A 17,317-nucleotide genomic window follows, 5' to 3' on the forward strand; every position below is an offset into this window, starting at 1 on the left:
GTATTACTGAATACATCGAGAGCACAATCAAGTGTGTAGATATTCTATTTAAAAAAAAAAAAAATTGAGCTACGGACTGGCCACAATTCATGTGGAAAAGCAGATAAACATGGATCTTGGCCAAAGAAAATCAAGGAAGACACAGCTCCAATGATAAGTTTATTATCAGCCTTTACTCTAGATCCTTACTATTCAAACTGTGGCTCTTGGTCCAGAAGTATTAATATTACCTGGGAGTTTGTTAGAAATGCAGAATCTCAGGCCCCACCCAGACCGGCTGAATCAGAACCCCCATTTTAACATTCTCCCCCAGTGGATTCCTAACACACATTAAAATTTGAAAAGCATAAGTATATATAATACAAATGAAACTGGCTTCCACAAGCTCAGAGAAAGTTACCATCTTCTCTGTTATCTCTGTAATAAATAATCAGACTTTTCAAGAAGTACTACAGATATGGTCATGACACACCTTCAGGAATATTAGGGTATAAATCTAAATCATTACTCAATGAGAAGTAAGAATTGACCATCCACTGAACATTGGATGGAACTTTTAGAAAACATACCAAAAATAAATATACCTTTGCCTTCTTAGGACACAGGCTCTATTGGGCAAGAAAATAAAGAGAATGAACTTCAACAGCCAAAGTGATAAATCTTTAATACCAAGGATGAGATTATTGAAAAAAAAGAGATGCTGGTGAGAACATTTTAGAACAAACTTCTTTAACAATTCTCCGTGATACAAACACGTATTTCCAAGTATTCTCTATTTAAAACTCCAAACTTAGATTGCCCTACAGGTAAAGTTGTGTAATGAAGGACCTACCTGACATAAAGTCAGATCTCCTAAACATTTTCACTGACTCAAAGACTGGAACCACCCTTTAAAACACCAAGCAAAATCTCAACCACTTTGTGAACTTGCAAAATCACTTGCAAAACCCTCAAGCTACAATCCTCTCATCCCAAACTGAGACAAGATCTGAGGCCACAGGGACTTGACGTCCAATATGCCCTTTAAAAAAAAAAAAAAAAAAAATTGGGGAGGGCGCCCAAACAGGGGGAATTAGATGAGGAATGATTGCAGGCCATTTCTCATCGCCTCGCTGACCTACAACACCTCTCCACAAGGCAGGAGGGAGGGAAAATAACGCAGGTCTCTGAACTCACAATTTTAAGGGCCCCAAACTTAATCCTGAAGTTGGGAACCCATCTTCTCCCCAACAGGCATTCAGATGACAGCTCAACTTCTAATTCCCCTCCCCCTTCTCCCGTCTCCCGTAGGATCTGGGATATCCGCCCCTCGCGATCTCCCCCCATCCCACCCACCCCCGTCAAAAATATCCTGACCCTCCCAATGAGAAATCGACACAGGGCGAGTGCCCCGGGCCCCTCCGGAGCACAACTGCACGCCCTGGCCCATTCTCCACACTAAACTCGCCCTGGGGGAGGAGCTGATGGGTCTCACCAAGTACAGGGGGGCATAGATCTTCAGGGACTCCTCCAGGGCGCCCCTGGTGATCTGCACGAAGGAGACCCCGCAGGAAGGGTGCCAAGTGTGGCCGATCTCGTAGCAGTTATGAGGGATGGACTTGCTGAGGGCCGCCATGACGAGGAGCCGCGCGCAGGGGCCGGGAGGGGGTGAGCCGAAGCTCAGCAGGGAGGAAGAGGGGCGGGCAGCAAGCGCCCAACCGCCGCGGGCTCTCAGGGCGTGCCGGGGGTAGGTGCGGAATACAGGGGAAAGCTCACGCGAGCCGGGTTACTCTGGGCCAAAGTCCTCCGAGGTTGAGCGCTCGGCGCACGGCAGCTCAAGGGGGCGGGGCGCGCATCAGGGAGGCGGGGAGAGGCGGAGCGTGCGCGCTCCCTCAAGCGGCCTCAGCCCGGGGCGCGCGCCCGCCTCTCGGAGCCCGGCTCAGCGCGGGGAGCAGAAGGTAGGAGAGCGCAGCTCGGGCACGCGCCCGCCGCCCCCTCCTTTAGCTCCGCGCCGGCGCGAGCGCGCCGAGAAAGATGTGCAAGGATAGGTGACTTGCGTAACACTGTACCCCAGTCTCTGTCCTCTAAAAGCCCAACCAAGTAGAACTGAGAGCAGTGGAAGAAAGGGATTAAATGTCTTTGTTGGAAGCTGGTGGAGGAAGACGATTGCCGGAGGAGAGCCTGGACAACCATCCTCCTCAGAACTGCCAGCTCTGCTACCCTAGAGTGCCAGGTAATAAATAGCTAAGGCTGCCTGCTGGTTGGGACGGCACTGCTCCCAGTTACTGGGCTTTCTAAGCTCTGCCGTGCCTGAGAAGGCTTGAAAAGTCTGTTAGCTGTGTTCTTGCACTTCCTGTTTGGGGAAAGGACAGTAGTAGGTCATCCTCTCCAAACCCTGGGCCACTGAGCAGTCCGGTCTACAGCATACATCACAGGTGCTCATCAGCCAAATATGTAACCCAGCAAAGACTCGCATGCCCCAGGCTCAGAAAGCCAGACTCTGACAGGAGGTGTTTGCAGCAAAGTAAAGGTTTATTGCAGGGCGCCAAGCAAGGGTGTGGGAGACAAGCCTCAGATCCACTCCCACTTGGTCTTTGAGTTAGGGGTTTCTTAAAAAGGAAAAACAAAGAGGCTAGGATTAATCATCATGTCGTGACATTTCTTAATCGTAGTTTCAGGAGTCAAGATGTCTCGAATTCTCAGGCCAGGTGGTCCATGGCTTCGGGGTCTGTGAGCTCATCTTGCCCTGGAGAAACAACCTGAGCTTGTACACTAATAATGATGATATCTATAATAGCAGTTTTAGTACATTAATGATGTTATCACAATAGCAGTTTTAGTCATCTGACTAGTTGATTAGTGTTCAGTTACCACAGTATTGAGGGCAGGGGGGAAAAGAAAGGAAATTAAATTTTAGATAGATTAATCATAAACTCAGTAGGGGAACTCAGTTTTAGGGGGACTTGGCTTCAAATAGTACACATAGTAGAGGCAGCAGTGGTCTTAGAACTCATACCTGGCTAGAGAGCTTGGCCAACAATTGGCATGACAAGGAACTTGTGTGGCCTATGAGTCTTATAACCCCACTAAATATCAGTTTCCTCACCTATAAATATCTTTCCAGTTTCCTTGGAATTACAAATTCTAAAGTTTCTTAAAGCAGGAACTTGCCATTAGACTGTTTAATATTTTTATGTACAACCTTTAGCGGAATCCCATTCATTCATTCTACAAATATTTACTGAGCACATACTATTTTCAGGCACTGTTCTAACCTCTGTAGATTCAGATGTGAACAAGAGAGACAAGGTTTCCACCCACCTCTCCTTCTCCTCCTCCTAGTGCCACAGAGCTGGAGCCAGAGCTGCCAATGCAGCCCCAGGCACTGTGGCTTCTGGAGTACAGTGAATGATGAAGTCATCAAAGTTTTTAATGATAGGAAAATAAGGAAATCTTCTACACAAAAGAAGATAAAAAGGAAAGAAAGAAAGGAAGGAGGGAAGGAAGGGAGGAAGAAAGAAGGCCTCTTCTGTTTAAATGATGAGAAAGGACAAATAATTGTAGAGGAAGCAAAGCAGATCTTGGCAAATGACACTGGTGATACCACAGAGGATCCCTACACATCTTTTGTGAAGTTGCTACCTCTGAATGATTGCCAGTTTGCTCTGTATGATGCCACATACAAAACAAGAGTCTAAGAAAGAAGACCTGGTATTGATATTTATACTCTGGGCTTCTAAGAGTGCACCTTTAAAGAGCAAGATGATTTATGCTAGCTCCAAAGATGCCGTGAAAAAGAAATTTACATATATTAAACACAAGTGGCATGTAAATGGCATGGGTGAGATTAAGGAGCATTCGTCACTTGGAGAGAAATTGGGAGACAGTGTAGTAGTCTCACTTGATGGAAAACCCTTACTTATAAAATGACAGTCAAATGCCATCTGGGTGTTAAGGAGCTTCCACTTCTGCAGCTCAGTCAATTGGAATAGTGTTGGATTTTGTTTTGGTTTTTCCCCTTCCGCAATGGGCCCTTTCTAAACAGTGAATGAAGGAAATATCATTCAAGCAGCCTATCAGTGATTGCCATTAGACTGTTTAATACTATGACTTTCATGTACAACCCAAGGAATGCTTTCCCATCATATTTTAGACAAAACAGCTAGTTATATGAAAACTTAGTTATGTTATAAGAAAACTAAACAAGACAATATGAGATAGGTGTAATAATAATATAACATAGTATAAACTAAATAAGATAATAAAAGAGGAGTACTCAGATTGAAAGCCCAGAAGAACAGTGGTAAAAAGATAAAAGTTTGTCTCTCTGGGGACTTCCCTGGTGGCACAGTGGTTGAGAATCTGCCTGTCAATGCAGGGGACACGGGTTCGAGCCCTGGTCCGGAAAGATCCCACATGCCGCGGAGCAGCTAAGCCTGTGTGCCACAACTACTGAGCCTGCGCTCTAGAGCCCACGAGCCACAACTACTGAGACCACGTGCCACAACTACTGGAGCCCACACACCTAGAGCCCGTGCTCTGCAACAAGAGAAGCCACTGCAATGAGAAGCCCGTGCATCTCAACGAAGAGCAGCCCCTGCTCGCCAAAACTAGAGAAAAGACCGCGCGCAACAACAAAGACCCAACACAGCCAAAAATAAATAAATAATAAATAAATAAATGTATAAAAAAAAATAGTTTCTCTCTCTCTCTCTCTCTCTCTCTGATAAATATAGACAGTCTTAGTCTAAGATGGTGGCTCCATACCCATCAGGGATCCCTGACTTCTTCTGACAGGTTGCTCTGCAGACTATTACCTGTGATTTCCGTCCTAACTTATAAGTTGGCTGCTTCACCTTGAGCCATGACATCCACATGCTAGCCAGGAAGACCAGCCAAAGAGGAAGAGAGGACATACCTCCCAGGAAACCTATGCTAACCACTTCTCCTTACAACTCATTGCCCAAATCTTAGTACATGGCCACACTTAGTTGCAAGAGAGGCTGGGAAATGTAATCTTTTTTTATTGGTTGAACAAATGCCCAGATAATATTTCAGGTTTTATTACCAAGTGAAATGAAAAGAACAGATACTGGGGGCAACCAGAAGTGTCTGCCGTAGTCCTATGCCTCTGGCTGCCCAAACATCTGGGCACATCCTTTTTCCCCAGATAAACATACCCTCTCCTTCTCAAGGGGAAGAACCTAAATTTCCATCCATTTACCCCATCTTGTTCAACATCTGGGATCTTCCGTAGGATCAAATACAGCTTTCATGTTCAAGTTATCTCCCTCGTTAACATACCCAATATACAATGGTAGGATAGGAACAAGATAATCACAATTAAAAAAAAAAAATCTCCAATTCAAAATATGAGAGGATCAGAAACACAGCATAAACTTGTCCACAGAAATTACAGGAATAGTAATGCGTGCATAATGATAAGCATAATGTTTACCGTGTGGCACAGCAAATACATACCAAGAAATAAGGAAAATTTTTAATTAAAATTAAAAGCATGCAATTTCTTTTAATTAACTGTTAAATGGAGACTTGACGCTTAAAGATATTTGAGAAGAACACAGTTATTGTTGTCACAGGTGCCAAAAGTGACAGTGCTAAAGAGTTGGATGGTGAAGGGGCAATTTCAGGCAAACTCTCAACTCTCGGATTCAAACAATGGAAAGGGTACTCTCTATCTTGACTGGTGCTGCTATAGAGATTCCAGAACAGGGAGGCATTAATAAATTCTCAGGGAGGATGATGTGTGCTTTAGGATTAAAACAAAAAAAAATGCAAAAGGAGCAGTTTGCAATAAATCAGTAGTTTACATTTGTAAATTCCTTTATATGGTATTATAAGATATATAAGGCTGTTACTCAGAAGAAAGTTTTCTCATAATGTTGCCAATAATTTTAAGGGTAAAGTTACGCATTGTAACTACTTGGGCCATTTATTCCTTTTTTAAAAAAATAAATTTATTTATTTTTATTTTTGTTTATTTTTGGCTGTGTTGGGTCTTTGTTGCTGCGCGCGTGCTTTCTCTAGTTGCAGCGAGCAGGGGCTACTCTTCGTTGCGGTGCACAGGCTTCTCATTGTGGTGGCTTCTCGTTGCAGAGCATGGGCTCTAGGCATGCAGGCTTCAGTAGCTGCAGCACAAGGGCTCGGTAGTTGTGGCTCGCGGGCTCTAGAGCGCAGGCTCAGTAGTTGTGGCGCACAGGCTTAGTTGCTCCGTGGCATGTGGGATCTTCCCAGACCAAGGCTCGAACCCATGTCCCCTGCACTGGCAGGCAGATTCCCAACCACTGCGCCACCAGGGAAGCCCTGGGTCATTTATTCTTTTAGCTTGTATATGACCAGTAGCTTGACTGGATACTCTCTTGGGCCTTCATTGTTGCTTCTTTTCCATTAAAAAAAAAAAAAAAAAAGGCTTTAGGGTTCATCAACAAGGTGAACAAGACTTTCTTCAAAGAAGATACACAGTGAATGAAGGAAACTAATATGGCAATCTGTGGCTGAATTCAAAGGCTTTGAATACATGCCAAGCTGAAAATTGTTGCTCTTGCAAGATTCTGGCTTTCAAGATGTCTTTGAAGAAGAATGGAAGAGTTCTTTAGAGCTCATGCAGAGGATTTAACCACACTAAATTGTTCAGCTTTACATGTATTCATTGTAGAAATGCATATCAAGGATAGTGTAATGACAAAGCATGGCTCAAACTAAGTATGATACTGTGGTACCTCCTAATTCCAGCAACATTCAGGTACACTTTCTCTTTGTTGATACTAGGCAAGCTTTTCAAAATAGCTACATACGATTTTGACTTTCTACCAATTTTGGTTGCAAAACCTCACAATTTTCTTCACATCATTTTATTTAAAATATTATATTCAGTTTTTAAGATGCAAATATAAATTTTTGCCCATATAAATGTTGAAAGCTGCTATATTGAGAGATACTTAGGCTCTTTCAGTCCAAGCAGGTATTGCTTCTACCAATACAGTTTTTTTTTTTAATTTGGGGTATTCTCGTATATCAAACTCTAACCACTCCATTTTTTAAAAGCCACGCTCACTTTCTTTGAGAGTGTCAATCTTTTTGAGACAGACACTTTCCATCTTGAGCTGAGAGTCGGGAAGCTATTGGAAAATGCCCTTAAAATATTTAGAAGCCTTCTTATCAAGCTGAGAAGATCTAGAAAGAGCATTCTTAAATCTTTCTACAGTCTTAAAAAGTCTTACAGCTGCACCCTTGCTTTAACCTTTGCCTTAAAGCAATTCCTAACCTTTTACCATCTGGACAGGCTAGGAATAAACAACAGCTTGATTTTTCAACCCGAAGAGCCTAGGTTCTTTATATTTCCTCTAAATTCTGCCTAAAAAGTGAATAGTTCTTTCATCTCATCTCTCTCTGTGTCTTATCACACCTACTTTAAAAAAAAAAAAAATTAGTTGGTACTTTCAACATTCTGCCTGGAAATTTCCTTAACCAAATGTATCAATTTGTTGGAGATATGTTCTATATTCCACAGTTCAGCAGGCAACAGTGTTGCCAAACTTTCCTCCACTACATAACAGGTACATAGCAGGGATCCCTTTTTCTCTAGGCTCTCATACCTATTTCCTCACTGTCCTTCAGGCCTTCAGGAATTCCACAAAATGGCTCTCAAATCACCTTATGAAATATTCAGATACACTGCATAGAATTCCCAGTGTCTGTATCAATTTGATGATGTTATCAGTACTTGGAGAGGAGGGTTAGGACACCATTCTCCCCACCTCAAACTTCTACCACTCCCATCACAGAATTTGAAAGTAAAAGATTTATGATTGTTCTCTGAGAGGAAAATACATAAACTACATATAATAGATAGGAGTAGATATATAAAAAGGAAGGCTTCAGAGGCCAGACCAATCTATCTAAAAAATTAGAATGAAATAATATGCCTAAAAAGTAAAGTTAATAGGATTATAAGAAAAAAAAAGGAGAGCCACTGAGGCAACTCAGGTATATGCCAAGGGGAGTGGAAACTGCAGTCCAGGGACCTCAGGTATTTCCCAGGGACCCACTGACAAAATATCTTTACTATGAAATGGATTCACAAGCTCTGTTGGAAGGATAGCATTAAACATTTGATCCATCTAATTAATGCTCTTTTTCTGAGAACACATGCACCAGACAAATTTTTATTATGGTTTGACTTTCCATGCAGGTCTGTCTTGGAAGAATGGGCTTGATCATGGTAACACGGATATCCTAGTTTGAATGAGAGGGCTTTTTCCCCCCTCCCTTTCATTAAATGAATTGGCATTTTAATTTTTACATTCATTTATAAGCTTGTTTTGGGTCACTTAACCTATGAAACGCAGAGCCTCCATTGGTGGGCTGACAAAACCAGGTTTCTGACCTTGGCAGTTTGTGGGTGATGAATACTGTAGTAGCCTAAAAACGTTAGGCTATGCTGTGATACCAAATACACCCCTAAATCTTAAGGGCTTAGATTAAGAAAGGTTTATTCTGTGCTCACACAAAGTCCAAAGCAGGTTGGCCAGCACTTCAGGGCAACTTTCCTCCAAGTAGTGATTCAAGGTTAAAGTTTCCTCTATCTTTGAAAAAAAAGAAGTTCCTCTATCTTTACTGGGCTTTCAGTGGTCACTTTTTTTTTTTTTTGCTTGTTTGATTTTTTTGTGCATAATTTTTAGTTGTTGTATATAGTAATGTGCAAAAGTATTTAAGTGTACAGGTTGATGAATTTTTACATTTGCCTTCACTCCTAAGACAACTATCCTAAAAAAGAGTATTTCCATCATGCCAGAAGGCTCTTTCTTGCCCCTTTGCAGTTAATACACCTGCAAAGAGAGGTAACCACAATTCTGACTTATATCACCATAGCTTTTTTTCTGCCTTTTCCTGAAATTTACATTAATGGAAGCATGCATTAATATTTTTTGACATCTGGCTTCTTTCACTCAAGATTTTGTGCATGTTGCTGTGTGTAGCTATATTTCATTATTTTTTTATCACTGTATAATATTCTATTATATGAACACAGGACAATTTTTTCATTCCAGGACATTTGGGTTGTTGTAAGTCTGGGGCTGTTATGACTAAACCCGCTACAAACATTCTTTCACTTGTCTTTCTGTAGCATATGCTTTTGTTTCTCTTGGGACTATACCTAGGTGTGGAATTGCTAGGTCATGGGGAAGTTGTATGTTTAGCTTTAGTAGATACTCGTTTTTATTTTTAAGGGCCAGGACTCAAAGTGGTTTATGCCACTTCTGCTTGCATCCCATTTCCAGAACCTAGTTACCTGCCCCCAACCTAACTTCAAGGGAGGATGGGAAATGTAGTCTTCCTGTGGGACCAGAAAAGGAAGATTGAAACGAGATTTGTTAAGTATCTACCCCCGTCTCTGCCAAAACACACAAACACCTGTGAGACAACAGGCTAACCTTCTCAGCTGATTCTCCTTCACCCTTGTAGACTGCATGACCCTCCTTCTCAAATGAATATGTGTGCAGCTCTACAGCTTGTTTTAAATGAACCAAAGCAAGCTGATCATCCTCACTGACTGCAATGGACTGAATGTTTGTGTTCCCCCAAACTTATATGTTGAAATCCTAACTCCCAATGTGATGGTATTTGGAGGTGGAGGCCTCTGGAGGTGATTAGACCATGATGTGGAGCCCTCACTAAAGGGATTAGTCCCTTATAAAAGAGCCTCCAGAGAGCTCTCTCTCCTTTGGCCTTGTGAGAACATAGCCAGAAGGTGCCAGCTATGAACCAGGAAGCGGGTCTTCAACAGACACGGAATCACCTGGTGCCTTCATCTTGGACTTCCCAGCCTCCAGAACTGGGAGAAATAAATGTTTGTTATTTAAGCCACCCAGTCTATGGTATTTAGTTATAGCAGCCCAAACAGACTAGGACACTTACATTTAAATTTTTAATAAAACTCTCTCTCATTGTAAACTCCTTGAAGGTAAGATCTTCTGATTCTTCTTTGTTATTTTCTGTACCATTTAGCACAGTGCCTTGCACATAGAACATATTTAATAAAATATTGAATGAATAAATAAAGATGTGGTGGGAGAGAAATTGTAAAGCACTGTATGTTCTCCTTAAAGAAGAAAGCAAGACAAATATTTACAACTTATTTTTTATTCATTTGTTTGTTTGTTTTTGGTTTACCTCCTTAACTCCCTTGTTAAACTCTCCATTCCTTGGAGGCAGAATCTATGTCCTAATTGTCATCTTTATGACACCCTTAGAACCTAGCATACTAGTCTGAAACTGCATATTATGAGGGAACAAGTAACTGATTCCCCTATAGAATTTTTGGTTGGTTTATCACCCCAGTCTATATAGTTTCTAGAAGGGGCATTTTACACTTTTTAAATTTGGGGACAATATTAGCCTGACCTTAAGCTTCTGGTCCTCTCAAACTATCCATAAGCTTCATAATTTTGCAATATTTACAAGTTAATATAGTTCCACGATATGAAATTTACTTAAGCCTGTACATTTCAATTCATGGAAAATAGCTAAATTCGTATTGTCTTCTCACACACCTTGGGCTTCAATGATCCTTAATTTTATTCTTTCTAATAAATGATAATTTTTTTTTTTTTGGCTGCTTTGGGTCTTTGTTGCTGCATGTGGGCTTTCTCTAGTTGTGCCCAGCAGGGGCTACTCATTGCGGTGCACGGGCTTCTCATTGCGGTGGCTTCTCTTTGTTGTGGAGCACGGGCTCTAGGTGTGCGGGCTTCAGTAGTTGCAGCGTGCAGCCTCAGTAGTTGTGGCTCGCGGGCTCTAGCGCGTAGGCTCAGTAGTTGTGGCGCACGGGCTTAGTTGCTCTGCGGCATGTAGGATCTTCCTGGACCAGGGCTCGAACCCATGTCCCCTGCATTGGCAGGCGAATTCTTAATCACTGAGCCACCAGGGAAGTCCCCAATGATAATTATTATTGATAGAAAATGTAAAGCAAAAGAAGAGTTAATCACTTTGTATTCTGCTTATCATCCACTTAGATTACAGTATTTGCCCCCAAGCACAGAGCCTACTCCTTCCCCTATGAGGCTAAACAGAGCTACAGTGTCCTATTTGTTGATCATAATGAGACTCAAACAATTGTTCATTCTGGGATTTAGCTACATCCTCAGAGTGCTTACTGCTACTTGTGTGTGTCCTTCCTTAATAAGGTGCCTCTTTTTCTAACTTTTCACAAGTTCTTTGAAAATCTATGCATGACATGTAGCACCAGCATTTTATTTCTCTTTGTGAAGATTCTACTGCTGTTCTTTAAACAATATTTTTTGAATCTCTGGTACTTAAAAACCTGCACATGCTTTGAAGGCAGGAGTCATTTCCTGTTATTTCTTTGTGTGTCAGATGGGCTCGTAGTAGGTTGTCAATATAATCTTTTAAAATAAATGCTTATCTCTCTGCAATTGATATTATTGTTTGTCTCTCCGCAATTGCTATTACCCATTTACAAAACGGAGCTATGTTTTTGCTTAAAGTAATTTAGAGAATTAATACATATCAAATGCATTAAGTTCTTCAAAACGGCAATATCCTCCAAAACAGATGTAGTGTTTTTAGTGCCTAACCCAATATTTAGCACATAGGCACACTCAAGTATTTGCTGTAAAACACAATTTAAAATATACCTTTATAGCTAAACTTCTATAGTTAGCACTCTATAGTTATACTCTCATTTGAAGATTCAAGTGATGGGCCATTTAGATATTTTTTTCTCTCTAAACTTTTCAATGTCTGTTTTACTCAAAGCCTTAAGTGCATGTCTAAACCTACCCAATAATTATATTCTTACATATTACAAATATTACAAATTCTAAGATGAACTGCAGATACTTCTTATCAAGGATCTTATCACTGCCACTGCACAAATCAGTGCTCCATGATGGTTAGAATAAAGTCCAAAGGCAGAGGTTTTCCTCATTAAAATTACTTAAGAAAGATACAATTTTCTGCAAGAATTTATTTAATAGTCTGCTCTTTTTTTTTTCATTTATTTATTTTATTTATTTTATTTTTGGCTGTATTGGGTCTTCGTTGATGCACCAGCTTTCTCTAGTTGTGGCGAGCAGGGGCTACTCTTCATTGCGGTGCGCGGGCTTCTTATTGCGGTGGCTTCTCTTGTTGTGGAGCATGGGCTCCAGTAGTTGTGGCTCTCGGGCCCTAGAGCACAGGCTCAGTAGTTGTGGCACGCGGGATTAGTTGCTCCGCGGCATGTGGGATCTTCCTGGACCAGGGCTCGAACCCGTGTCTCCTGCATTGGTAGGCGGATTCTTAACCACTGCGTCACCAGGGAAGCCCTAATAGTCTGCTCTTAATAGAATAGGACCTAACTGAATAGTTGAGTTCCTTCCTTACTAAATCTCTTTGGATTAGTTTGTGATCAATTTTTTTTTGATTTATTGATTTTTATTTTTTATTAAGATATAACTGACATATGGCATTTTATTAGTTTTAGGTGTACAACAGAATAATTTGATAAATGCATATACTGTGAAATGATCACCACAATAAGTCTAGTTCACATCCATCACCACATAGAGTTACAAATTGTTTTCTTGTGACGAGAACTTATACAATCTACTCTTAGCAACTTTCAAATATACAACACAGCATTGTTAACTATAGTCACCATGCTGTACATTACATCCCAGAACTTATTTGTCTTATAACTGGAAGTCTGTATTTTTTGACCACCTTCACCCATTTTGCCCTCCTCCCCACCCCACCTCCCACCTCTGGCAATGACACGTGATCAATTTTTGAAAAGTATTTTCCAAGTGGTCCGAAGGACAAAGCCATCTGTCACAGGCGCTCAAAGTCATTCTTATTTTCTGTCTTTTTGTTTAAAAATTCACAACAAATTCTCTCCATTTGGTGTCTATTCTCATGTTTCAAGATTCCTTCCCTTAAAATACTGCCTCTCATGTACTTGTAGTCTGACTATAAATCAGCAATATTTTCAGAAGTAATTTCAGCAGGATCTATGAAACATTTTAAATACACATATTCTTTGACCCAAGAATTCTAATTCTAGGGCTCTATTCTCTAGAAATACTGACAAAAAATTCTCCAAGCATTATTTCAAAAATATTAAAACTATCTAAATGTCCATATCCAGGACATGTTAAATGAACATTGATACATCTATATTGTGGAATGTGGATAGTATAATGAGTAAGGTAGATCTGCATGTACCAATATTCATGGATGTGCATGACATTCCATTGAATGGGGGAAAAAACCCACGAACTATTTTATATAGAGTGAGCTCATTGTTTAAAGAATAAAAAGTATCTTGTATATTTACATTTGTGTACATGTTTCTACTGGCATTGAAAAAGGTATAGGAGAATACACAACAAATAAAGGGATCAGGACAGAGCTCTTTCACTTTTTATGTTTTATGCTACTGTATTATTTAATTTTTTCCCACTTAGTGTATATTATACTTGCATTCCAACACTTCCTTCTGGATTATTTTTTTTTTCTTGATACAGTTTATTTTAGGTCATGAGTGCTAATTGTTCTAAATCTTTACATGTCCAAACAAGGCTTTATTTTATTTTCACTCTACTCAAACTACTGATAATCTGGTTATAAATAAAACTGTAGATTCACAGTAAATTTTCCGTCAGTATTTAAAAAATATTTCTCCATTGTTTGCTTGCATAGAATTTTTCTAATCAGATATCCAGGGTTATTTGAATCTTCTTGCTTTGTAGTTCAGCTTTCTACTCTGGTAGTTTATAGGGTTTTCTCCTTATTGCTGATATTTTACCATATGTTTCAGTCATGTTTCTTTATTTCATTTTTTGTATTATTCTGCTAGAATTTAGTGAACTATTAATCTGAAGTATCATGTCTTTTTTTTCAGGTCTAGAAAATTAAAGAATCACATTTCCTCTGTTCTTGGGAAATCTCCTGGAAATTCTATGAGACCAGAGTTTTTTAACCTGAGCTCTGTGGATAGAATTCAGGGGAGTCCATGAAACTGGATGAAAAAACTATTACATTTTAATTTTCACTAGCCTCTAACTGAAATATATTACTTTCCACAATTTGCATATTGGCAAAAAACCACAGTAGTATTGGCAGTATCTGTGACATTATCACCAACTGAAATCACAGATATTTTCATGTTATATTACAATTATGGCAGATATTTCAAAAATGGTAATAAGCTGGCTGTAACATCTCATTATTCAATTTGTTAATATGTTAACACATGACAAAATTTTAACATTTTGATAACCTCATTTCAATATAATTGATATCTTACATAATTTTATATATTTTATTTTATGCATTTGAAGGTATTAATCTGAGAAGGTACTATGGTCTGAATGTTTGTGTCCCCCCAAAATTCATATGTTGAAATTCTAATGCGCAATATGATGGTATTAGGAGGTGGGGACTTTGAGAGTTGCTTAGGTCATGAGGGTGGAGTCTTCATAAATGGGATTAGTGCCTTTATAATAGAGGCCCCAGAGAGCTCTCTCAGCCCTTCCACCATGTGAGGGCATAGCAAGAATACTGGCTATGGACCAGGAAGATGACCCTCACCAGAACCTGACCATGGCAGCACCTTGATCGTGGACTACTCAGCCTCCAGAACTGTGAGAAATAAATTTCTGTTGTCATAAGCTACCCAGTCTGTGGTATTTTGCTATAGCAGCCCAACTGGACTTAAGTCAGAAGGGATTCCATAGTCTTCACTAAGCTTGCTGAAGAGAGATCCATGGCACAAAACATTTTTAAAACACCTGCATTAGATTGATGATAAAATCTCTGTAACCTCAGTACCTCTTATCTTTTCTTTCAGTTTCAATTTTTTTCTATCTCTTCATCTCTTCGGTTAGATTAGAGAGAACCAGAAGGCCCCCAGTCAGGGCAGTATGTGACAAAGAGCAAGAGCTTTGAGGTGGCGGGAGCCTCAGCTCACCGCTCTGGTTTCCCATGTGATTACGGCTTCTAATCCTAAGAAAGTTCCTTCTTTGTTTTTGAATGTTTATTAACCTATTTTTTATTAGTCCTGCAATTATGGTGATGGAGGGTGAGATGACCAATATGCAATCTGTCTGCATCTTAAAGCTGGGATGCATGTATTAATTTTGCATTTAGAAAGAGAAGGAAAAGATGCAGTGCTCCATTCTTTCCCCTTCTATTAATCATTTTTGTTTTTTACCATATATAATATTGTAATAATAAACCCTTACAAGGCTATTTTACAAGTGAGAAAACTGAAGTTGATACAGGATAATCATTGATTCAAAGTCAGGTAACTCATTAATAACAGGGCTGAGTCTAAAACTCAGGTTGTGGTTTCCTCTCTAGTGCTTACTCTTTTGAGCTTTCTTGGGAGAGTGCTTCCTTTCCAGGAGCTAATGGTGCTGATATTATAAACCACAATCTAGAAAAATCACTGTGTTGTTTATTTGTTATTGTACATGTGGTTCTCTCTGCCAAAGATAGTTTTAGTCAATAGGATCAACTAACATTTTAGAACATTTGATGTGTGCCAGGTGCTGAGCTGGGCGCCAGGCATACAATGAACAAGATTAATCCCAAACACACAGAATTTATAGTCAGTGTATTAAGAAGGCTAGACATCAAACAAACATTGAATTCTTCTCCCCTTCTTTGGTGACCTTCTACTCATCTTTCAGGAACAGATACAAATGCATCTGCTCTGTGAAGCTTTCTGGGCAGTTAGTTGTCCTTCTCTGTGCTTCTACAATGCATAATTCACCCCTGTGTTATCAACTGAGAACAGGCTTTTTATTTTAACACTTTAGTTAACAATGTTTCCTGCCACTTCACTCACCTCTATCCCCCAACTGGGTGGTAAAGAACTCAAGGGCAAGCTTCCTCATTTATCTTGATAGCAACTTCAGGACTAGCACAGTGCCTGGCACATAGGCAATAAATACTTGAATGAATGGAACTGACACCGAGAGGAAAGAATGGGAAGTTCTGTATGACTTCTTTCCATATACTGTATGTCCACTTGTGGTTTTGAAATTAAAAATGGCATTCCCTATTGATGATTTTTAGCTTTATGATTGACAAAAATCCATTTTTCTTGTTTGGGCTAGTGGCCAATACAAATGGAAATAGACGTAAGCTCTTGCCAGCTGTTGTTAATTATACTTTAAGCCTATTCAGAAATATTGAGAAAATCCACCTTTTGCTTCAATTTATCTGAGTTGACAATCTCCACAACCTAAATCCACTAAAATCCACACCTCCAAACTCATTTAATTCTGCATGACCTATGACTATAGAAATTGAATCCCTAGAGTCTCAATTTCACAATTTGGCTAACTCTAATTCTTTAACCTTTATAAAATTCTTTTTGAATGACTGTTGACAAGCCGGGTATCTAAGGTTCAAGAAAAAGAAATCAAAATTAGTTCCATACTTATGTGGCAAGAAAAAGGCTGTGGCCCCTGGGAGGAGGAAGCAATTTCTCTTCTACCCTTACCTTAGAGATTGACTCTAAGCTTGACTACCTTAGAGTGAGACACTTGGGAAAAGCCACAATCTCTAGGGGTAGACAGGCACATGATGCTTGTAACCAGAGCCCTGTCAAAAATGGCCTGAGATTTTTGAAGGCTGGGGTGGGGAGAGTGGCTTGAACGTTGTAATTTCAGATCTTCAAGCAGTTATTTTTTTTCTTTTTAAAATTTATTTATTTTTTTATTTATATTTATTTATTTATTTTTGGCTGTGTTGGGTCTTCATTGCTGCACACGGGCTCTCTCTAGTTGCAGCGAGCGGGGGCTACTCTTCGTTGCGGTGTGCAGGCTTCTCATTGCGGTGGCTTCTCTTGTTGCAGAGCACGGGCTCTAGGTTTGCAGGCTTTAGTAGTTGTGGCTTGCGGGCTCTAGAGCGCAGGCTCAGTAGTTGTGGCACACAGGCTTAGTTGCTCTGCAGCATGTGGGATCTTCCTGGACCAGGGCTCGAACCTGTGTCCCCTGCATTGGCAGGCAGATTCTTAACCACTGCGCCACCAGGGAAGTCCCCTCTTCAAGCAGTTTTTCAAGGGTAGTTTTGGTTTAGGGGAAATGATCTAACTGGACAAGATGAGATATACTAATACTAAACCAGACCATTTTCTGGAATGGAAGTTTGACAGCTCCAACTCCAGAGACCTAACCTTTTCTGCATCATAATGTCAAAAGTTGCCTTTGTTATGGGTGGAGCTACATCTCTGGAGTTTAAGATGCCTTTGGAGAAATAGTTCCTTTAAGGTGTGGGTATAGATTCCCTTAGCCAGTATGGGATTGTT

General features: G+C 40.2%; 1 protein-coding gene and 1 pseudogene across 2 annotated transcripts in view; one reads left to right on the forward strand and one right to left on the reverse strand.

The window, feature by feature from the left end:
* The window catches only part of TMEM135 (transmembrane protein 135), a 249,740-nt gene extending 247,928 nt beyond the window's left edge, over nt 1-1,812 (reverse strand). For both annotated transcript variants that reach the window (XM_068555925.1, XM_068555924.1), the window contains exon 1: nt 1,475-1,812. In XM_068555925.1, coding sequence (XP_068412026.1) covers nt 1,475-1,615 — 141 coding nt within the window. In that variant the 5' untranslated portion in view covers nt 1,616-1,812. The remainder of the gene's footprint in view (nt 1-1,474) is intronic.
* An 853-nt stretch (nt 1,813-2,665) lies between these two features.
* Nucleotides 2,666-3,909, forward strand: LOC137771318 (cofilin-2 pseudogene; annotated as a pseudogene).
* Nucleotides 3,910-17,317: the final 13,408 nt, after the last annotated feature.

Source organism: Eschrichtius robustus, chromosome 11 (assembly GCF_028021215.1).
Source record: "Eschrichtius robustus isolate mEscRob2 chromosome 11, mEscRob2.pri, whole genome shotgun sequence".
In the NCBI taxonomy this organism is placed as follows: Eukaryota; Metazoa; Chordata; class Mammalia; order Artiodactyla; family Eschrichtiidae; genus Eschrichtius; species Eschrichtius robustus.